At 44.3% G+C, this 23,266-nt stretch overlaps 1 protein-coding gene across 5 annotated transcripts in view; it reads left to right on the top strand.

The window, feature by feature from the left end:
* The window catches only part of USP7 (ubiquitin specific peptidase 7), an 87,434-nt gene that overhangs the window by 16,741 nt on the left and 47,427 nt on the right, over positions 1-23,266 (top strand). For all 5 annotated transcript variants that reach the window (XM_078862692.1, XM_078862683.1, XM_078862673.1 and 2 more), the window contains exons 5-12: positions 5,243-5,331; positions 9,187-9,295; positions 14,040-14,170; positions 16,139-16,193; positions 19,765-19,845; positions 20,234-20,324; positions 22,092-22,174; positions 22,616-22,725. In XM_078862692.1, coding sequence (XP_078718818.1) covers positions 5,243-5,331; positions 9,187-9,295; positions 14,040-14,170; positions 16,139-16,193; positions 19,765-19,845; positions 20,234-20,324; positions 22,092-22,174; positions 22,616-22,725 — 749 coding nt within the window. The remainder of the gene's footprint in view (positions 1-5,242; positions 5,332-9,186; positions 9,296-14,039; positions 14,171-16,138; positions 16,194-19,764; positions 19,846-20,233; positions 20,325-22,091; positions 22,175-22,615; positions 22,726-23,266) is intronic.

The following is a 23,266-nucleotide window of genomic DNA, read 5'->3' as shown; positions in this document are numbered from 1 at the left end:
TTAGCCATGTAAGGCTGAGAGCGGGTGTGTGTGTTAGTTTTGATGCTATGTTGGGGACTCTTTTTTCACATCTCATTGGATGAATGTGCTCATTTCCACATTTCCTGTACATAGAGTCTGAGACTTAGAGTAATTGCCTAGAAATACAGAGTTTTAGTCCTTTCGCTATCCCGGGTTTTCATAGGTTGTCACTGACACTACAACTTGGAGCAATTTAAAAAACTACGTGCTGTGCTGGACACTTAGAAATGGTGCACATCAATAATTAATTGGATGCAATAGCCATGCAGGGGCTGTACCCATCCCCCCTCGAGGGGAGGGGGTAAGCCCCCGTTCGTACCACATGACCCTCCGAGCTCGGTGACATAACTCTTCCAGCCAATCAGCGGAGGGCGACACCACAAAGCATACATCTGTGAGAAATAAGTAGTCCAGTTTCAACATGTTTAACTCATTACAACCAACAACCTCCAAACACGCATTTGTGCATTTTAACTAAATAAACACATTCTTTTTTATTTTTATGTGTACATGGGCGAGACCTTTTTGAGGGACACAGAGCGTGTCCGTGACCATCTATTCAAAACCGGGTTTAACTTAAGTATACCAAAAACCCTACTTAAACGCTCCGGATCAGTCGAGTTGTGAGCTTGTAATTGGCGGGAACAATGGCCATTGACAGCCCTCTGTCAATGGGGAATCTCTGTTGGGGAACAACTGCTGAAAGGACAGCTCTCCCAAATCTACCCCCCCCCCAACCCGTCTTGGAAAACCAAGGTATTTTGGCTAATGGTGTCTCGTGTAAAAAGTGTGGTGCGCTCCACACTGCTGGAACGGTGGTGGCTGCACAGGGCAATGAGGCAGGTGCAATATTCAGGGGGGGCTATACCCATCTGCACCAAGGGCCTCTCCTCTTTCGTCCCTCTAAACAGTATCAAGAGCATATTATCTGAACGCAATGGCAACTCCTTGAATTCATCATGGAAGGACAAGATTGCCGATGCCCTGACCCTCAGGGTCTACTAAGGGGACAGCTACTTATTAAATGCCGCCTCCAAGAACCTGACTACGTGCGATGACCCACGCGATACCAGGTCCAAGCCGTACCTCACCAAGGGTGGAAATTACTCCAATTTGAGCTGCATAGCCACAACGTGGACTGTCTCCTAAATATGTTTTATCATGAAGTCCTGCACTAATGCTTGACTTTTCAAACCTGACGCTGTCAATGTCAAGTCCTTCAAATGAAGTGCATGTAGGCCCTGGCATGGCACTCCCCTCTCTCTGACTTGATCAAGCCTCAGCTGGAGGCCCACCATCATGGCCAGCAGGTCAGAAAACCCGACCGCTCCTGCATGGGGAGCAGCCCTGCGGTGCAACAACTGGGGCCGTGTGGCTTGTCAGGCGGTGGCATCGGCGGGAATCTTGTTCCCACACGTGGCAGGACGGCGAGGGCAAGTCAGGTCTTGATCAGCGCCAGCCCCCAAGAGGTGATGCACAATCGTGCACTCGGGGGGGGCTGCGCCGAGGCCAGTTGAGGCCCTATCAGAGAGCAGAAGGAGAGGCTAGGCGGTGACCTTGCAAAGATTCGGCCAGGTTGAGTGTCTCTCGAAATAGGGGCGATAAAGGAGATCCGAAGGGATCAGTGGCGTTCTTGCATTTACCCGTGTTATACTTTATTGTACCCAAAGCATCGAGGGCTTAGAGCCATCCTGCATCTCACTAGGCTGAACAGACATACCCAAAACCATCGATTTAAGATGGAATCTCTGGCGTCGATCACCAAGAGCAGAAATCACGTTTACCCTCATCTGTATAACTTGTTGATAAGGGCAGCCTTCGCAAATGACCAGACCACCTGAGGTGGTCCAGACCACCTGAGGTGGTCTGGTCATTACAAAACCACTGGTTCGTTTTAAATGGACCCAAATGCAGTCTCCGGCAAACATAGACACTCAGGTCAGGTTTTCCCGATTGAGGAAGTAGTTGGGGACCTTGATGAAGGCGGGACACATTGCTGAAGGGCGAAGGAGGAAGTGCAAGAAGATTCGTGATTGTCCTAGGCCACGTGGTGCCTACAGAGGACATGGTCTCATGGGCCAAACTCTTACATGCGTGTCCTGCAGTAATGTGTGGAACCTGCCTTGGTGGCTAAGCTTCCCGTGTCTGCTGGCAGGAATCCCCATTGGGGTTTTTTCAATGAGGTAATAAGTTTGGAGTATAAATGCAAGCCTTTTTGTCTGGTGTATTGTCAGAGCAGGGGCTCTTAAAGGAAAATTGGGAGGCTGGACCCGGTGTCATGGGTAGTGGCTCAGGTGGCCAGGGTCCTAATGGAAGCTTTTAACAGAGGGCTGCAGTTTCTTGAGTCACAGAAAATTGGGGGGAATTTTTTTTCAAGGTGTCATCAATGTCATAGAACATCTCGAACAAGCCTGTCTTGTCTGAGACACGAAAGAAGGTGGTACACCCTAATATACTATTAAAATAAAGTAACGAAAATGTATTTCAATTTAAACTGGGCTTTCCATTCTCTAGTACTATACACGGTTCAATCAGCTCAGGAGACAGTTTAAAAAAAAACATCTATTTTGAGGGTGGGAAGGACGCCGAGGCTGCTAGATCAAAACAAACCCGATTTAACCACCTACCACATATCTGCATATCCCTACGGAAGTACGCCTCAAGTTGAGTCTGTGGCTCAACACCCAAAACAACAACCAGTTTTAAAGTCTTACCCGTTGATAGGCAGTTGACAAAAAGTATTCTTAGAAGTGTTGGTCAGCCTGTTTTGAAGCCCTTCGATAAAGGCATGTTGCCTTTATTCGAGCAACCATATCCGCTGGTAGCGATCTCTTCATTCAGATCTGTTGCTCTGATATTTATACAACCATGGCTGCGTTCTCAACATGCCCAAGTGCAGTATTCAGCAGTAGTGCTGCATCTTGAGACAATCAACTGGCAGTGCATGTTCTGAAGGGCACTCCAGACCTAAAATGAAAAGCAACAATACCAGCCAAAAACATGCCCCCCCCCCCTTGCTGTGACCGCTGGCATCAATATCCAAAATGACTGCACAAGAGCAATCTAAAAAAAAAATCTCCTGAACCCAATAATGTTGAACATCAAATAATGTGTTCCAAGTGTTACTTGGCTCAGGCCTACAACATTTTCTTTGGTGGCTGAACAAAGAAGACCTTGTGGTGAGAGCTATAACGTTTAAACTATTACTGGCTAAAATACCAGCATATTGTCCTGGGGTACCATCTGCAAGAAGAAATTGTCCAAGGATGGTATTGTCTTACTCGATAAGATCAAATGGCGCTTGGTCAACCACTCCTACATCACATGTCCATGCTGGTCAGGTAGATAGCGATAATGGAAGAGGCTTGCCTATTTCATACAATAATTAAGTAAGACTTGGAAGCTTTTCTCATCCAGGGCAACTCAAGGATACCTTTTCGAGCCGTGAGCCTCAAGGACAGATCCGAAAATTCACTATTCGTATCGATGAAGTTGCATCTCCATGGATTTTGCAGACATCATGCTTCCCCAGACTTTTACGCCGGAATTGAGGAATCTGTGCAGACTCAACTCTCGTCTGCACCCACTCGGGAGTTCTTTCACCCCATTTCTCAATGTGGATTAGCTCTACCCCAGCTATGTCTCAACATAATTTCAAATTGTAAGACGCACAGTATTCACTCGCTCTTAGCGATAGAGAACAACGTGGAGGCACGAGGAACCACGGACAGCGGGAAGGCTGTGAACTGGCACAAAAAAATTGGCCAAGCTCTGTCGTCCTCTATTTGTTAAGGTGTTAACCAATTGAGAAGTGTTTCCATTTGGGAGCAAGCTGGAGCGCACGGATAAAAAACACATGTGCAAGGGGGAAACACTCTTTGCCAAACAGAAGGAACAGGTGGAGTCCACCTTTTCGCTGTACTATATTGTCCTGACAAAGCCGAGTATAGCAGCTTAACAGCCATTGGAGAGGAGTTTGGCAATATTTTTGTGACCTGCCAACCCTTACCTCCACAGTGCTGGATGACAGGCATGCATAGCCACTGCAATAAGAGGGCATGGTCTTTGCTTGAGTTGGCATGACAAAAAAATATCATGCATGCGTGGCATGATCACGTGATTCTCAAGGCCATGGGAGGGCATTTGGTTGGTGTTGTGTACCACGGAACTACATGATGTAGGTTCGTTTGTGTGATAAGTAAAAACGTTTTTGGAAAAGATTAAGGCCTCTTAAATAAAATGTATAGCAATAAATTATGTTTTGTAGACTCAAGTTTTTGTCCAATAATTCAAGTCTCATTGTAGTTCAAGCATACTACAAAGGTTGGCATTGAAGATAGTACACTTGAAATTACTCTTCAAGGTAATGTTCCATTTTACTCCCTGAAAATACATTCAGTGTCAAAATTCTATCATAAATCACTCAAATGCAAAACTTTCTGGAATGTAGCACGCACCTATGTGTGCAGGGAGTGTACCGGCAGTGCTTAGCAGGACACAATAAGCAAACACACATTAAAGTGTCATTTATATTAAGCTTGAAAGGGTGGAGATAAGCTGTGACATGCGGGCACAGCACAGGAAAGCTGATAAACAAACAGCTACGGGCCACTCCCCCCTGCCGCCACGGGATGCATATGTTTAGATCGATCTCCCGCATTTGCTCTTTTTGCAAATAAAATCGGTATAAATTCAAGTTGCTCGTGATAGCGAATTCTCGAAGAAAGTACGCTCGTTTAGGGAGAGACGCCTTTAGAATGTCCTCTTCCTGTTCGGCTAAGTCTCACTGATTCTCGGGGCTTTTCGCTAAGGCACAGCATCGGATTGTATTGTCAGTTGTTTGACGGCAAATTTTACCATGATTTACACTTACTCTACCCGGGTAAATGTGGTGCTTGACATGATGCTTGCTGGTTTTATGGCAGCCAAGTGTTTTGTGCTGTATAAAAATTTTTTGCGATGACAACGACATTTAGTTCATACATAATGCTTTAAAACTAGATAAATATTGGTTTTAGTATTAATATAGCAACTCATGAGTGTGTGCGATTTATTGTAGGTACTCTTAAGGGGTGTGTGCGCAATGTCATTAAAAAAAATGTTTCCCGACAATTGTTCTCATTTTTGCTTGTCGAGAATATCCACGCACTTGTGGTGGCACCGTTCAGCCTCGCCGTTTAAATGTATTTACATGTTTTTTTTTGTTTGTTTATGTTGAAAGGATATTGTAGATCCAGAAAAGGGATTTATCGAAGACGACAAAGTCACCTTCGAGGTAGCTGTTCAAGCGGACGCCCCCCACGGAGTGGCGTAAGTAATGGAGTTTTGATTGAGGAGCGAAGCTGTCTTTGCTTGTTCAGCAGGGAGGAGGTCGCTGCTGGGTGCCAAGTGGCGGTGCCGTTGACTTTGACCCGACCAAACCGCAAGTCCTGCAGCAGCAGCGGGACTTGCTGCTGCAGGACTTGCTGGGGCGCCATGGTGGCGAGATGTTAAATTCCTTGCCTCGTATACAGAAGGTTGTGGGTTTCGATCCCGACCCTGACGCCTGTATATTTCGTGTTTGCGTGTGTGTCTCCGTGTCAGAGGTCGCAAACGGGTTTTGATTCCTTACCCGTACCCGGCCGCACCAGGGTCGCAATACCCGGCTACCCGGCCGGGTATCGGGTAGAGTATGGGTACGGGTACCCGATTGCGACCTCTGGGATGAAGCCACGTTGCAGGCGCAGGTGGGTTGATTCTAGGAACTTGAATTGTGACAAGAGACAGGACGTTGGGAAATGAGTGACAAACGGTGACTCACCAGTGACTCACGGCCTACCTGTACCCGGCCGCACCAGGGTCGCAAACGGGTACCCGTACCCGTCTGGGTACGGGTAGCCAGGTATCGGGTACCCGTACCCGGCTGGGTACGGGTAGCCAGGTATCGGGTACCCGTACCCGGCTGGGTACGGGTAGCCGGGTATCGGGGGGTAGGGTACAGGTGTCGGGTACCCGATTGCGACCTCTGCTCCGCGGTCCTCCAGTTTTCCCCTCCACATTTAGAATCAATGTGCGTTTCGAGTATTTGCCTGCTATACATTTCCACACGATAAGCCCACTTCATTGGGTTATCATTTGTAGCCAGGTCACTAATGAAAAAGAGCTATATAACTCGGTGAACCTTACCTGGTAAAATAAAAATAGTTAAATTTAGCACCTTCTTCTTAGGTTTTTTCGGTAAAGTCACGTAGAAAGTAAAATAAAATAAAAACAAAAATCACGACGTTTCGGAGGCAACACAAGTCTCCGTCATCAGGTGGGACCGTCACAGCCAGATTAGCTGTATCAAGTGAGGCAATGATTCAAGATGTAATCCCTTAAAAGCGAGTTGAGGGGGGAGGGAGAGGGAGGGGGGAGCTCATCAGACTATGGTAGCCAATGAAAGGAACGTATCGGGAGGGAGGGGGGGGCGAGGCCAAAAGGGTGGGCGATGGACGTGGAAGCGCTTGTGCGCAAGCGGCCAATTACTGCACACGCCAACACAATGGAGCGATTGTGCGCAAGCGGCCAGCCACTGCACCCGCCAACACAATGGGCAGAGAGGAGGAGGGGAGGTCTAATACACATGATAGACAAAAGAACGAAAATCCCGATACGTTCCTTTCATTGGCTACCATAGTCTGATGAGCTCCCCCCTCCCTCTCCCTCCCCCCTCAACTCGCTTTTAAGGGATTACATCTTGAATCATTGCCTCACTTGATACAGCTAATCTGGCTGTGACGGTCCCACCTGATGACGGAGACTTGTGTTGCCTCCGAAACGTCGTGATTTTTGTTTTTATTTTATTTTACTTTCTACGTGACTTTACCGAAAAAACCTAAGAAGATGATTCCTTGCAGTCACGAAAGCTTCAAATCTAGAATTAAATTTAGCACCTTGCTGCGGCGTACTTCGCTGTGCTGTAAACGGAGCTTTGTGTGTGTACAGACGTCGGGGTGTCGTCCCGGTGCTCCCCCCTCCCCCCACAGCTACACGTGTATATGGTTCATTGTGTTCCATTGTTTTCGTCACCAGCCAACGTGCGTCTTCGGATGCCGTTGTTATTCCTGCGTTCGATTTGAAAGCGGCACTCGTACATATTGATATTTTTAAAGCTTCGCTGTGTTCAGCAAAGGAAAAATCACGTGTTTATTTTGTCTCAGGCATGCATGTACTTATAGGTACAAAATATACAATTGAACAGAGATGTGCATGAAAAAATTTAACAACCATTTAATGGTCATTATCACTCTACCAATCTGGCCACTCTGTGTGGCTCCGTATGAAAAGGCAGTTAACATGTGATTATAACTCCCAATTTGGCTCGGTGTTTAGAATTGCACCCATGACCTTGTGTTGCCATTTGCACTTAACTTCACAAGGCGGTTTTTACAGCCAATATGATTCATAATAGATTTTTTGATTCGGCCATATAGGAATAATCTGAACAAATCTGTCGTTAAGAATTTCCACCCGGCACAGCAAAGCAACTTTACACGTGCACAATAATAATATAATTTGCTGTGCAAATGAATATTGTTCCAGCTCACTGCTTAATTGAAGAGCAATGTTCACTAAATTTAACAATTCAATTTGACATTTTTTTTAATTAAGCCACATCAGAACAAGATTCAGGAAGGCAGAATCACCATGGCACTTGACCCAGCGACTTAAGTATCATGACCTCACCGATGAAAGATGCACTTTCTTTAGATGCTACGTGGAAACATATTTGGAATTATTTACACTTGTGTGGATTGACACTTGCATAAAATGTATTATTTTAGCAGAACGATGTAGTTTATTTTATTAGTAATATTGTCTTTTTCATCCATAATAACTCCCTTATTTCAGTTGTCAGTGGAAAATAGCCAGAGTCATTGAATTGTGCTGGTTGCCATGAGGACTCAACAGTGCCTTCACATGTGTTTTATAGGAGGTGACATTTTAGTGTTAATTTTCAGGCAATGGTAACTAATGCAATTTTAAAACACTTTACTTTTGGCCACAAAAAAACTTTAATACCAATGGGAAAGATCCTTTATTCAGTCAGACAGGCAGATAGCAGTACAGTGATTTTAGGGTTTCCTGACATCTCCTGTGCTAAAATAACTATGGGAACCTTAATGTTGGAACTTGTTTGGACAGTTGTGTTGAAGGCAGATGTCCGCATTACGTGCTAGTCTAGGAACACAAGGCAGTCCTGGCGAGAGGGTGCCACATTGGCGAGATGTTAACTACATCGCCTGGTATACAAGAGGTCGTGGGTTCAATCCCGACCCTGACGCCTGTATATTTGGAGTTTGCATGTTCTGTCCGTGGTCACATGGATTTTTCTCCTGATGATTTGGTTCTTCCCTCTACTTTTAGAATGAACGGGCGTTTAGAGTATTTGGACTGCTATGAAGTTTCCACGTAATAAGCCACTTCATTGAGCTATCATTTGTGGCCAGGTCGCTTCTGAAAAAAGAGCTTTCTATAGCTCAGTGGGCCTTACCTGGTAAAATAAACAATAGTTTTGGTAAAAGTCACCCCCCAAACAGGAGTTAATAATTACTCCAGTTTTGGAGGTGGCAGTTAAAACAAACTCTTTGCACACTTTGGTTATTGGATTAACTCCACATGCATGGTAGTTCAAGGGGAACTGACACGGGCAAAGAGGTCAAGGGAGTCAATAAAATGACCGTACCATGTTTGCCATAACACTTGTTCTGCAGATGGAAAGAATGACGGGGCCTGTAATGGACATTATAATTAGCCATAAGACGAATCGAGCTACAGCTGTGGCAACCGTGCAGCTATCACAAACCATGCAGGGGGGGGGGGGGAGGACGTGTGGACAGGGAGTGTACGGATATGTGCAATGCAAAGTGCAGAGACGCTGAACGAGAGAGGGGGACGAGACGACGCAGTTTCTGATGACCTAGCGGAGCTTGGGCACAGCACGGTTTGGACAGCATCCAGTTGTAGCTATGGACCGATTGATTATAACCTGCTCGTGGTATTGGTACCATTCGATTTGCGTCATTTGCCACCTGCGGTTGCGAGCGTACAGAGTAGCAGCATGACCCATCTGACTCAGTGCCGCGGGGCACAGACGCCATCCTTCTTGACAGCTGGGTAAATTGCCTCGTGTTGCGTTTGCAGGTGGGACTCCAAGAAGTACACTGGCTACGTTGGGCTGAAGAACCAAGGCGCTACGTGTTATATGAACAGCCTGTTACAAACTCTTTACTTCACAAACCAGCTGCGCAAGGTACTGTAGCCACAAACACGCGCGTTGTTTTGCCTGCGAAGTGATGCGTATGCAGTGGCTGTTCGATGCACTGCAGTAACTAAAGCGATCTGCAAAGCACTCGGAAATACACTGGTTATTTAAAAAAAAAGGCTCTGTCAAGTTTGTGTCAGAAATGGGGATTTACCTATAAATGTGTTTTTTTGTTGTACATAAGTTCTAGAAGCTGAATTTTTTTTATTCAGTCCGCAAGTGTGAATGTCACAATTGATGCTTTGTTCAGACTTTCATTGAGTCTCTTTTGAAGGAGCTGAAATTTGCATGTGTAATTCACTCCAATGCTTCATTCTTAATTATAAGTGCTCAATTAATACCGGCATGATTGAAAAGATGGTGAGGTTGGAACATGTGAATATGTCGTGAAAACTGCGTGGGATTTTTGGCTCCAAAACTGGGATAGCCCGTGAGTGGGTATAGACCAATATAGATTCAAATGTTAAAGCTAATTTAAGTGACGGAGCCACTTGCAAAAATAATCATCTGCATGCACACACCGTGGTTAACTTAATACTGACAATCTAATGTAACCAAATCTTATGATCTATGGCTCAGCTGTCCACGGTTGAATTGTTTTGCTCAGTGCCAAAATGGGCAGCACATGCCAATGGTGGTCTCGCGTTAAAATCTGGAGCAGATTTCACTTTGGAGCAAAACTGATGTCTGATTAACGTCAGACGTGACCCTATCTGAAATTGAATGTCAGCAAAAACCACCTAAGACTAGAAACATTGACTGCCTGTGGGGATAGCTTTAACTGAGTGATGCGTTATTTTTGTAATGACAAAACAGTTTTTGCATGCTATATTTTGCCCTTTAAATTAATTCCATGACAGGAACTGTGGTGCTTCAATTCAGGTGGATTTTTAACACCAGTAGTAAATGCACAGTTTTAGATACGTGCACATCTAGACTTTATAACAATTGTCAGTTAAAATGTTATGGGGGTATCAAGAGGGCTGCATTGGGGGATCGAGAGCCTCTTGTAATGAGATGCGAAGTTTGTATTTAGTTGGAGCAATGCGGAAAGGTAGATGCGGGAGGAGATTGAGAGATACGTGCAGTGAGGACTTTTCAAATTTGAGATTCAGAGACACTGGGAGATGTATATGTATAGGATGTTTTCCTATAACGCGGTAGTTGCGTTCCTGAAGAACACTGCGTTATGTAAAAATGTTGTGGCTTTGCTCTCCAACACACCGGTGTGCTGTACTACTAATGAATTGGCATGTTCGGTTTACGTAACAAACCTTACTAATTGGCTGTGTCGGGTGGTGGAGGGTTTAACGACATATATTTACGCGATCTCGCCCAAAAAAACCTGTATTATGGATATTGGATAATGACGTTATAATATAGGGTAATGCACAGTCCACGATAACATGTGACATGCCTATGCAGCCTATGCAGGCTGAACAAAGATCGAGGCGCGTGGGTAGCATGTAAAATAATCCAGCTGCATCCTGGCTTGCGTATGCTCTGCCGAGGCAGCCATACAAACACTTATTGCGTCTCGCGTGACATCGCATTGTATCCAATTCACATCCACGTTATAAAAAATGTGTGCCCTAATACATTCATCGCGTTATATCCAGTTTGCGTTTTAAAAACACGCGTTATAGGAGAATAGACTGTGTATGCAAATACCATGAGACTGAGATAAACAAACATGGTGAATAAGACATGGACACAGCCCTGAAGTCGGGTAACTGTGGGTGACACTGGCAGAGACAGACCTGTGGCCTTGGGGACGTGGAACTAACATAAGAGACGCAGGCAAAGCGATATGGGTATGTTCAACACGTAGGCTTTTGTGACCAATATCCATAATACAGGTTTTTTTGGGCGAGATCGCGTAAATATATGTCGTTAAACCCTCCACCACCCGACACAGCCAATTAGTAAGGTTTGTTACGTAAACCGAACATGCCAATTCATTACTAGTACAGCACACCGGTGTGTTGGAGAGCAAAGCCACAACATTTACAATCCGAGTACGACGTTTTGCCAGTAATTGCAACCAGCTTCATCAGGCGACAGCCAGATGAAGCTAGTTGAAGAGACCGGTATGCAGACATGGTGAGGCATTGACAGACACGGACATTGACTGCTTGTTAGATTCAGTGTAATTGCTTTAATTAAAAGTTGAATGGATAATCAATTAGCTGCATAAAAGGTTCTTGCAAAAATACACTTGTTTCAGAGGATACAATGACATTCCTTTCTAATGCATGCATTAAAGAACATGGTGAAAGAGTTTTGAGAAGAAACAATTATTTAATTCTGCCCAATTATGACGGTCATATTCAGGGACGTACTCTGAAGCCCGTTCATAAGTCATAGTGACTACCAAAGTGAGCTGTTAAGAAAATGTGTTTTTTGAAAATCAATTACTCAACGTTTGTGGATAAATAAATGTATGGACATTTTGGTTATTAAATTGCGATTATAATGAAAACCTGGTGTGTTTGACAGAAACATGAAAGTTAATACAAGAGAGTGATTATATATTCATATAAACAAGCATTTAAAATGCTCACCTATACGCATTAAGATGAATTAACGCGGAAAGATGCACACCGAGAAAAACGTGGAAAGGTAGCAGGCAGGGTTAAACGGGGAGGAGTGGTGCACAGACCACACGGTGACCCCCACCCACAATGCCATTGGTCCCCGAGAAGACCCGCTGACGTATGCTGTTGTACAAGTTGAGAAATGTTGTTAACTTGGCATTAAAAACTCTTGTGACTGTAAGACATTAATTGCCTAATAATGCTTTAAACGAATCTCAGTTAGAATTAATAGGTACACATTGTAGTAATTTTATTTAATAGATTTTGCATTAAATGAACATTGAGCAACATTTAAAGTTGGAAGTTTAAAACGAATACAATGAAAGTATGGAAGTGAAATAAATAGTAATTATAATTTTCAAAACATTCCTTAAATATCACTACGCTATCACTTCTAGGTTTTTGTTTGAAAACAAGCGTGAGAAAAAAAGTGTGAACTTGTCGGGTCTTATTTTCTTTATAATCGTGTGCTATGCAATTTTAATCCCAGAAACGGGTGTTTTTTACTGAATTGGCTCTAGGTGAGAGGCATAGTGGTTGGGGCGCATGACTTTAATCATAAAATTCCAATCCCAACTGGTGGTTATTTCCGTTGTTCATCCCTGCAGAGTTGAATAATTGAGCACCACGTTTTTGAGTAATCGACGCTGGTTTCCTGGTAGGTGGACCAGGATTCGGCACCCAAAACAACAAGAGTCATTTTTTTTAAATTAGGTAACAAACAATTTCAAGAGCCGCAATGCGTGTGAATACGAGAGACGATGGTCCTTAATAAATAACGTCACGAAGCAGTTCCCTAAATAGCCGCAGGTTGCCGATCCCTGCCCATAGTAAACTGGACTTGCATGGTGAACTGGATCTCTCATGGTCTGTGTCTGCAACCAAAATAACAAAAAGAGACATTTATTTCGAATTTCAAGAGCCCACACTGCAGTCCTTAAGGAACCGCATGCGGCTCCGTAGCTGCAGGTTGCTGACCCCAGAGATAGACTCACTCCAGGCAAATGGCTGCGTACTTTGTTTCGACTGCCTCAAGCCTGTGAGTGGACGATGAGCCTCGTCTCACTTTTGGGCGAGCGGGAATGCCCCCCTTGTCTTTTAAACTGATGTTGAAAAATGTTGTCTCATTAAAGATTTATTATTGTTCTTCTTGGTTCTTTCGGTAAAGTCACGTAGAAGGTAAATAATAAAATAATACAAATAAAACAATTAAATAATTCTCACGACATTTCGGCCACAACACAAGCAGCCGTCCTCAGGTGAAGAACAGGTCTGTCGGAAAGACATTTTATTATGTTTTATTTTTATTATTTTATTATTTCCCTTCTACGTGACTTTACCAAAAGAACCAAGAAGATGAATCCCTGCAGTCACGAACGCTTTAAATCCAAATGTAATTATTGTTATTTCTGTCACTAATGGCTTTGAGTTTATTTGGTGTGTTACACTGGTGGTCCTGTTTAGCCAGTTGCCCAGATATTTTACAAGGGAGACCTGTGGTGCTTGAGTACGCTTTTAACAAAAGACAAAAACATGATTATTATTTCAGAGAATGAGCGCAGGCTCCTTGAGGAATATTGCTCGATTAACAAAGTATTTGATGGTCGTAAATTAAACATTCTAATCAAAAAACTGAAAATCTAATGCAAGAGGCACCAGAAAAATTAGGTATAGGTGCAAATAGGCTCTTTTTTATTTAGATCCTCCATGTAGCCTTAATAGACTGCAGGGGCAAGTACTGTTAGCGAGCACCTATGAAGGCCAGCACTGCACACAGGCTGCTTGGCCAGCACCACACCCGGCCACCTTTGTCTCCCTAGTGGCGATGTTTATACACCTTACCAGGTACTCAGTTGAGGTTGAGTCGACCTAGGGTAGGCCCAGGACCAGTTTGGAAAATTGTCAAGCGTAAGAGGCGCCAGAAAAAAAATTAGGTACAGGTGCAGGAATGCTCTGTTTTGTTGTAATATAAAAAATGAAAAGGGAGATGAAGCATTGCCATTGTTGCTGCCTTGTCTTGCCATATATAGAGATAATACATTCAGCTGTGGTGATTACTGCAAGTTGAAACAAGTGCGCTAAGGATGGACAGCTTTTCTCCAAATACCTTTAACCGGTGGTTACTGTTTCTGCAGGCGGTCTATCAGATGCCGACCGAGGGTGACGATTCCTCCAAGAGTGTCCCGCTGGCGCTACAGAGGGTCTTCTACGAGCTGCAGCACAGCGACAAGCCCGTGGGAACAAAGAAGTTAACCAAATCTTTTGGGCAAGTGGCACCGCGCGCACTTGTGCTGAATGCGCCGTGCGACCCACCCTTTCAACCACTTGCGTTGTGTGCGGGGGAGGGGGGAGTTCCTTACCTGGAAGATGGTGTTTCTCGTTAGCTTTACAACGGCATGTAGGGTGTGTGCGGTTCACTCCCCTTGGTGCTCGCCCACTCGTGATGGTGGTAACAAAAAAAAAGTGGTCCCATGGACCTCTCCTAACTTTCTCCCTAAGGTGTTATCCCCTTTCCATATGGACATAGAGATGGTCTTCCATGTATTTTTGCCAGCATCCTTGTCTGTTGGCAAAGGAGGAAAGATACTGCACTGGTTGCATCCAGTCCGGGCATTGCAGTTGTATTTGAAGGGCTTGGCGTGCGTAAGAATAGCTGTTCGTGTTGTACGGCCAGCAAGGCGAGAGTGTCCCTGGATGAGATATGTAGAGCAGCGGTGTGAAGCGCACCGCATGCGCTTGCACGGCATTACCGCCCTGTAAGAGTGTAGAATGGGACTAGGTTACTCAGAATAGCTGCTAGCAGCAGGAACTGTCGGGGAGTCTAGGATGGCATCAGACTCTGTAGGGGAGTCGAGGGTGGCAGCAGGCTACCCACGATAGCTGGTGGCCGCAGGCAGCCTCAGGAAGTAGGGTTTTGGCAGCAAAAGGCAGCAGGAATTAGCTAATGACAACAAACATTGGCAGTGTGGCACAATGGTAACACTTGTGCCTCGCAGCAAGAAGGGCCAGGGTTCGAATCCGGACTCGGCGTGCCTCTGTATGAAATTTTTTATGTTCTCCCTCCATTCTGCATAGGCTTCCTCTGGGTTCTCCAGTGTTCTCCGGTAGCTAAAATCAATTTGCAATGCTAAATATTATTGGGCGAACATCCCAATGCAAAAAAATACATGCAAATTTACCCATTTGGAATGACACATCGCAATATCACACCCTGCCGCAAAGACTTGGCAGCGTACTCCTGAAAGAGTCTTGCTACTCGGTGAGGCTTTGCTGGGTGGGTAAAAAAAAAACCCATCATAATAATAATAAACATTGGCCAGTATGAAGATGCACCAGTAGTGTGAGGAGTGGCAGCAGGCTGTGGCCTGTAGTAGGGTCAGAAAAGTAAATGATTCATGCGAGGCGGCGTTAGGAAGCCTCGTCAAGCAGCCAGGTCCTGAGGGTGCAAGACCGCGAGCGGCAACAGCAGCAGGAGCAGCTGAGCAGTGGGGCTGCCATGGCAACCAGGATCATGGCAGGTGTGGGAGGCAGAGAGACGACATGGAGATGAAGGAAAATGGCTTGCAGAATAACAGACACTTGGGACGAAAACAAACCCATAAATGAGCAATAACAGAGAAGAAAAACATGATTGTTCCACCAGTTTTATTCACTCATTTTCAGAGAGGGGGTCACTTTCCGTGATACGACATCATCAGTGCGAAGGCAGCCACACATTTGAAACCATTGGGTTTGACAGCATGATTGGGGGTGTTTTCACATTTGTATTGACGGAGGCCACACGAAAGGCCACCAGGAGCCGCCAATGGGTCGCTGGCCTTGCAATGCAGGACACGGCTCTACACGAATAGGAATACAACCGAATTATAAAAGGGGCAATCCAAGATCGTCCTGCCAAGTGTTTTTGTTTTGCAGGAGGTGGCAATGCTGATATGTGTAATCCTAATTGAGTAATTTGCAGGTAATTTTTCAGCATTGGGATGTTTTGGCCAATACCAGTTAAGTTATGGGGGGGGGGGGTGGTATGCAATGGGAGGAAACCAGAGATCATGGAGGAAACTCGTGCCAAACAGGGGGAGAACAGACATATTTCCACACAGAAAGGCGCCCAAGTCAGGAATCGAACTCGGGTCCCTTCTTGCTGTGACACACAAGTTTTACCACTGCGCCACCCCGCCTCCCAAGTGCCACCCAAGTAAAATAGTTACCTTTAATGCTGTTTGTTGTTACACAGTTGGGAGACTTTGGACAGCTTCATGCAGCACGATGTACAAGAACTCAGCCGAGTGGTAAGTTCATGCGCCCTTCCTGGACATGCACATGACCGGTCGCCACATTTACAATGTGAATCTGTACACGTTTAAATATGACCATGGGTATCGTTCCCGTCTTGATATCTACATCATTGCAAAAATCGAATGAATATGTACATGTGTTGAACTTCTTCCACACTACGTAGCCAACCGCGCTAATCAACACGATGTGAATATTACCCCATATATATCCGGATGCTGCATGTGCAAAAGGCAATCGGAACAGCTTTTCATGATTTTCAATTGGTTATTTGGTGTGCGTAGCACCCTTGTAGCGTGAGGAGCAACGTTTCTGACAGGCTGACAGCAGCAGGCTCTTAACGAGCTTCCTGTCGTGCATTATGCCTTATCGCCACGGCCACTCGGAGCCAGCCCCTTCCACTGTTTTCCCTCTCCTGGTCCTCATTCCTCACCGCCTCTTTCACCCCTTACCCTCTGTGGCCCAGGGGTCAGCCGCAGCCGGTGTTGGCAATGTACCAATGCGGTTTTCATTGACTGAAAACAAATAATTTGTCTTGTTAACTTAAAATATAGCTTTTTGCTTAGCCAATGCTATGGTCCATATTTGTTTTTTTTTATCAAGGCCACGTAGTTTTGCAAAAAATTGTCACTCACCCCCCCTCCACCGCCAGACAGAATTGTCAAGTTTATAAATATGTAGTTAAGACGTATTGATCAAATTCTGACCAATAAAGCATGCTGGTCATGACTAAACATTTCAGTGCGTGGTGGTGGTGTTATTGATCAGAAATTTATTTTAAAAATTGGCACGTATAAATAATTTCTTTGGAAACATATCGGTCTTGTCAGGTGGTGGAGTTGATAATGACAAGAATATTGGCATTGGGTATTGTCTTGTCCCCCTATAATGGAACCTAGGCCAAAAGGCGACTCGCTTCCCCTTGGTCTATCCCTGCTGTTGGTCCTATGCTCTGTACATGTGTAGTGTCAGTGAGTTGGAGACGAGGTTTGTAGAGGCACCTCCTTTATTGAACACAATCTCGCCTGCACACTCTACAGTCGCTAGCCTATATACAACACTCGCCATCTAACACCGACGGCGCTGATGGAGACGGCCAACAACTATCTAGCAGCGCAATATCGAGCTAAGACGGCAGCGACAATGGCGACGACACGACAGCAACGACAAGACGACCCAATCCCAGAACCGGCAGCCTCGAGCACCCGCTCTCGGCCCCTTTTGTGCTACTTCTCGAACTCACTAGCAAGTTCCAGGGGCTTTCAGATAGGGCCCTCCATGACCCTTGCCCCAGTTCCTCCGCCCTGCCGACACACCCGTGTATATGCTCACCGGCGTGTGTACTGTTTGTCCATCGCAGTGGCCGCTGCTGGTCACTAGCCGGCGCTATTACACTACACATGCCTCAAGCATCTCGTCGCTGCGTTTTTGAAAGCTTACTTAGCGTGATTGTGCATTTGCGGTGCTCCTACAAATTTTCCAGCCCATATACAACCACGTATAGTGCTGTAATGCTGACATTTGAAGAATTTTCCATTCGAATGACAAGACAAACGCTATAATTAAATCGTTTTTCATACAAGGAAAAAAAATACATTTAGGAATTCCATTACGTACCAGTTACCACAATTATGCGCTTATCTGCTTATATTAACATGATTGTACTAATCTTCATTGGGAAAGAAAAATCTGATTAGTTGGTTCGGTGGTTAAAATTTGGAGTGGTTAAAGTATCCCATCGCTATTTTTTTTATTTTCCTTGAACCATAGTGACAGGAAAAATGCATGCGAAGCTTAATCTAAGGAATGCTTTCTGATCACGAAAAGAAATTTGAAGTACTGCTGTTTAAGTGAATATGCAGTGGTATTTGAAATGTGGATGACACGGTCATGGGATTAATTTGTCTCAAGGGACAAGAACATTTGTTGAGAATGTCTCTTCATGGGTCATCGTGTCACTGTGGTGTTAGGTGGCTAGAAACATGCGTTTAGAGGCTTTTTTGGATGCTCCTATAAATGTCCACATGATAAGGCCACTTCGTTCAGCTATCATCTGTTGCCAGGTCACTTCTAAAAAAGAGTTAAATAGCTCAGTGGGCCTTAACTGGTAAAATAATGTTTTTAATAGTTTATATCGGCTGTAATTTGACATTTAGTAACATAGTAAAAGCAACCCTTGACAACACAAGATTTTTTAAATCCTCTGCACATGATTAATAGCGGCCCACCAAGCAGAAAGTTAAATAGCAGATGAATGTGCCTGGAATGTTTTTTGCATTTATTTAATTATTCAAACATGTACCCGATGTCCCTTGGTGGAATGCCACCTTGTTTGCAAGGGTGTCCAGGGCGTCAAGCGACACGGTACATAGGCTGGACCTGTAATGATTCTTGGATGAAAATCGATTCGCTCTACGAGCCCGAAACAATTCATACATTCGAATTGCGATAGTTATACAATACAAATGCTGTTAAAATGTTTCTTTTCAATAAAATAGTTGGATGGAATGCCAAAGAACATTGGAGATGACACATAGAGCATTCCGAACCAGCAGACCGCACAGGGCAGACGTGGCCAATATTTCAGACCATGCCGATTAAATGTTTCGCAGCAGTCCATATGACAAAACAATCTAAGATGGTACAAATAAGTCAGGCTACATATATGGGAAGCAGAGGAGATGGTACAAGCCAGACGCATTACAGAAGCAAATAAACGACGTTTATAATGATACAGAACAAGGCAGTAACAGGTGAGGCAGTACTAGCAACAAAGACGGCTATAAAAATGATATGGAAAAAGTATGGATATAACAGACAAATAAGGTGGAGACATTACAAATGAGATTGGAAGTTCAAACGAAAATGCTGACAAGTCGGGCATTACACATGTGACGGTACAGGCAAGACGCCATATATTCTATAATCAAAACAGTATAAATGAGACAATACAGCCAAGCAATAAAACTATTATTTTAACAATTCCAAATAATGCATCTTCAGCTAATCGGCACAAAGTAGTTGGTCAATTGTACTTGGCTGCAATAGAACTTTGTGAAACTCGGCATTGGTTTTGACTTCTCCCATTGTCATCAGCAAATTCTGCTGTCTTCTGGTCTGCTGTTATTGGCAACCACCATCCACAAACGCTGCCACGTTGCCGTTCAGTGCAGTAACAACTAAATTGTCCAAAATAATTCTGCGCTATGTTTGTGCATTTGAGAAATGTAAAAATAAGTTGTTTTTTTAATCTTTCATTGTCATTAGAGAACCCAGAAAACAATGTGGATTTCACACGAGAAGTGTAACAAGCTTTACGTAATGCACCCTCGAGATTAAGGATTGAACAAAAGCATACAGGCTCGCCGTCCTACCATGCGAGGTCGGGTTAGTGTCCGTGAGCAGTCTATTTATGGGGAAGAGGAAGAAAATGGAAGAAATGGAGGGAGTAAAAACATGTTTAAAGTCAATCTTGCACAAATGTTGCGACGCATTTTAGAGTGCAGGCACACCAGCGCACACTTCACCACCTTGCTGCATTGTTGACGTGTTCTCTCCGTCGCACAGCTGCTTGACAACGTAGAGAATAAGATGAAAGGGACGTGCGTGGAAGGTACCATTCCGAAGCTTTTTGGAGGAAAGATGGTGGTAAGTGTTTTTTACTTGTGTAAAAAAAAAAAACTTTCAATGTAAAAAACACACATTCACTCTATAAACAAATGATTAGGTCATCTGAATGCTTTAGAATCAAACACATTTCGTCTTGCTGCTGCATTGGTGATGGTGCACAAAGACAATTAACAAACATCTTGGCACACTTATCAACAACACTACCTTCAAAGAATATTATATTAATTGGCGACATATTGGGCAAATCACCTTGACGTGCTGCGATGAAGGACCGTTGCTTGGAACGTCACCGCTATCTTCCAGATGTTTTTTTGTCTTCTTTTTAAGGCGTCGTTATTGTTGACGAATGTGTCCACTTAGGTGCCTGCGGAGTTATTCAGGATGTGAAATGCTCTTCCTTTTTCAGTCCTACATTCAGTGCAAGCATGTGGACTACCGCTCAGAAAGGATTGAAGATTACTATGACATCCAGCTGAGTATAAAGGGCAAGAAAAACAGTGAGTGTTGGCAATTTGCAGCATTGCTTCTTCATACCCACATATGTTCCCTGTAGACTGGACATGTTATTTGTCAGCATGCACACCACATAAGTGGCCTGTATACCTTGGTTGTCCAGCAATATCTGGAACTTTAAAAGTAAACATCCAACCCTCCACCAAAGTTGTGAATAAAGCCCCCCCTCCTCTCCCTATTATGATACCATTTCTAAGAGTCATCCATTGTGAAGTCGGTGCATAATGGAAATCCCATATTTGAATATTAAACCAAATCTACAAAAAAGAAACTTGCTTACGGAAGAGCTTAACGGGTTGCAACCGGCACTCGGCGAGTTTGTGCGACATGTGTAACATAAATGATTTGTTTTTTTCACTTTAGTCTCAAAAGAGCTTAAAGAAAGTGGCAAAATAATGACAAATGTGAAAAGAACTTGAGGAAAGCAATTTAAACATTTTTGGAAAAATGTTTTATTGTACAAAATAGAGAGTTTTGGGTATGATAGATATGTAATAACTGTCATTCAAACAGAATATTCTGTATTTGTACTGGATAAATTTGGAAATGAAACTTGCATTATCATTTTAAGTGCATGCTTAGAAATACCATATTGTGGCGCTCTGCGTTTTTACAAGAGGTGTGTTTACAGCATACAAAGTGTTCTTATTGTATAATAGTAATGATTTCGGGAGGTTGTTTTGACCATACTTTACCACACTGGTGACGTATGGACTGGTTAGGATCGGTGCAGATGGCACTCGCCGCCGATGTTGGTGTTGCTCCGTAAACTCGAACCCCAGAGGCCCAGTTTTGGCTCCATACATAACTTGGCTATCTTACCACAGCCCAGCTAATACAAGTCCTGGCTTAACTCGTGTTCGCACAAGGCGTTTTCGCTATGACGCGGCTCTTCTGTCGGGGAACGTTAAAACGTGCCCGTTTTAACGGACTTTCTGAGCGGTTAACGACAAACTACTTTGTTGAGCTGAGCGGTGTGGGAATTCTGGGTATGCGCGTGAGCTGAGCGGTGTGGGAATTCTGGGTATGCGCGCAGAATGACGCAGTACACGACATACCCTCATCTCACTTTGTCCCGCCATCTCACTGTCTGCACCAGACCTTCCCCCGCACTTCCGATTATCACGGGTGGCTATGTACGGTGCAAAATAAGTTTATCATACACACGTACATATTGCAGACCCCACCTTTTACGCTATTTCTTATTCGGAAATAGTTTTCGCTTAACTAGGTACTTTTCAGAAACACATCTACCACGTTAAATGAGGAATTACTGCATTATGATTCATAATAGATTTTTGGATTATGAGTTTATCCTGAAGATGCTTGATTCGGTTGCAAGCGGAACTTCTACCTTAATTGCTACATTTCGTGGTGAGAATTGTGCTTGAACTCACTGACGAGATGAAACAATAATAATTGACATGTTAAACGCTTGCATGCAGGATATTTTACTTTGCTTGGCTGTGTTGGGTGGTGGTAGGGTATTAACTTATTCTGGAGAGATGTGCACCAGAGATGTGTCTGTAGGCTCTCCAACTTTGAGTCAAACACTGTGGGGTCACTCCAGTACATTTAAAACGAACGTCAATGCAGTGAAGTCACCGGGGAGGGTCTTAACGCAAATATTGACCGGGTTGGTACGTCGCCTAACTGAAAATCTCTTGCGAGCCTTGATTTTGTGATGCAAGGCAAGAGGCGTCGTCGTGAGTGTTGGTGACCACGTATTCGCTCCTCTCCCCCCCCCCCAGTTTACGAGTCGTTTAACGACTATGTGGCTGTGGAGCAGCTGGACGGAGACAACAAATACGACGCTGGGGAGCACGGCCTACAGGTGCCGCCCCCCTCCCCCCCTCTGCCACAATGCGTTCCCCTCCTTGGGATTATTTTAGAGTATTTGGCCACTGTTATAAATATTCACATGATGATTAAGGCTAGGTCGCTTTTGAAAAATAAGGCATTAGCTCAGTGGGCCTTTCCTGGTAAGATAAAGAATAGTTAAGTTTTATTTGTATTTTTTACATTTCCACATGATTAGCCACTTCGTTCGACTATCTTTTGTGGCCAGGTCATTTATGAAAAAGATCAATATAGCTCCATGATGGGCCTTACCTGGTAAAATAAAAAATATATATCTGGTTTGTAAATAAAACACGACATAGCCACAAACAATTGCAGGAAATTGTAAATAATTAATAATCTGTGGTAGATAAAATATGAGCAGCGTGTTTAAAGATCTGAGAACGTCTGCGTTTTGTTGACATGCTGTGTGCAGGAGGCAGAGAAGGGTGTGAAGTTCCTGTCATTTCCACCCGTGCTGCACCTGCAACTCATGAGGTTCATGTACGACCCACAGACCGACCAGAACATAAAGATCAACGACCGGTGAGTTAGCGATGCCACGCACACTACTCGCCGTTTGGCGCCCCAGAGCCGGGTATCACACTTGTTGGCACAGTCTGAAGAATTAAGTCGTGTGTTTGATCGTGTTCAAGAACCGTGATCGATCCACTGCTCGGTGAATGCCTCCTTCCACCTTAGCCTTCTCTCACAGTTTTGTGATGCCCAATTCCAAGTCACTCGTCATAATGTTCTAAATTGTTAGGTAAAATCTAAATTGTCAACAATGTGAATCCCCGGTGGCGAGATGCTACCTACCTCACCTCCTATACAGGAGGTCAATCCCGACCCTGACACCTGTGTATTTGGAGTTTGCATGTTCTCCCTGTGGCCGCGTGGATTTTTCTCCGGGTCCTCTGGTTTTCCGCTCCACATTTAGAATCAACGTGCATTTAGAGTATTTGGCCGCTCTACATTTCCACACTATAAGCTTCTTCATTGGGCTACCATTTGTGGGCAGGTTCCTTATGAAAAAAAGAGCAATATAGCTCCATGGGCTTTAACTGGTAAAATAAAAAAAATGTTT

Source organism: Lampetra fluviatilis, chromosome 1 (genome assembly GCF_964198595.1).
Source record: "Lampetra fluviatilis chromosome 1, kcLamFluv1.1, whole genome shotgun sequence".
NCBI classification, from domain to species: domain Eukaryota; kingdom Metazoa; phylum Chordata; class Hyperoartia; order Petromyzontiformes; family Petromyzontidae; genus Lampetra; species Lampetra fluviatilis.
Note: the sequence above shows the minus strand (reverse complement) of the source record. Positions and strands in the feature narration are given on the sequence as shown.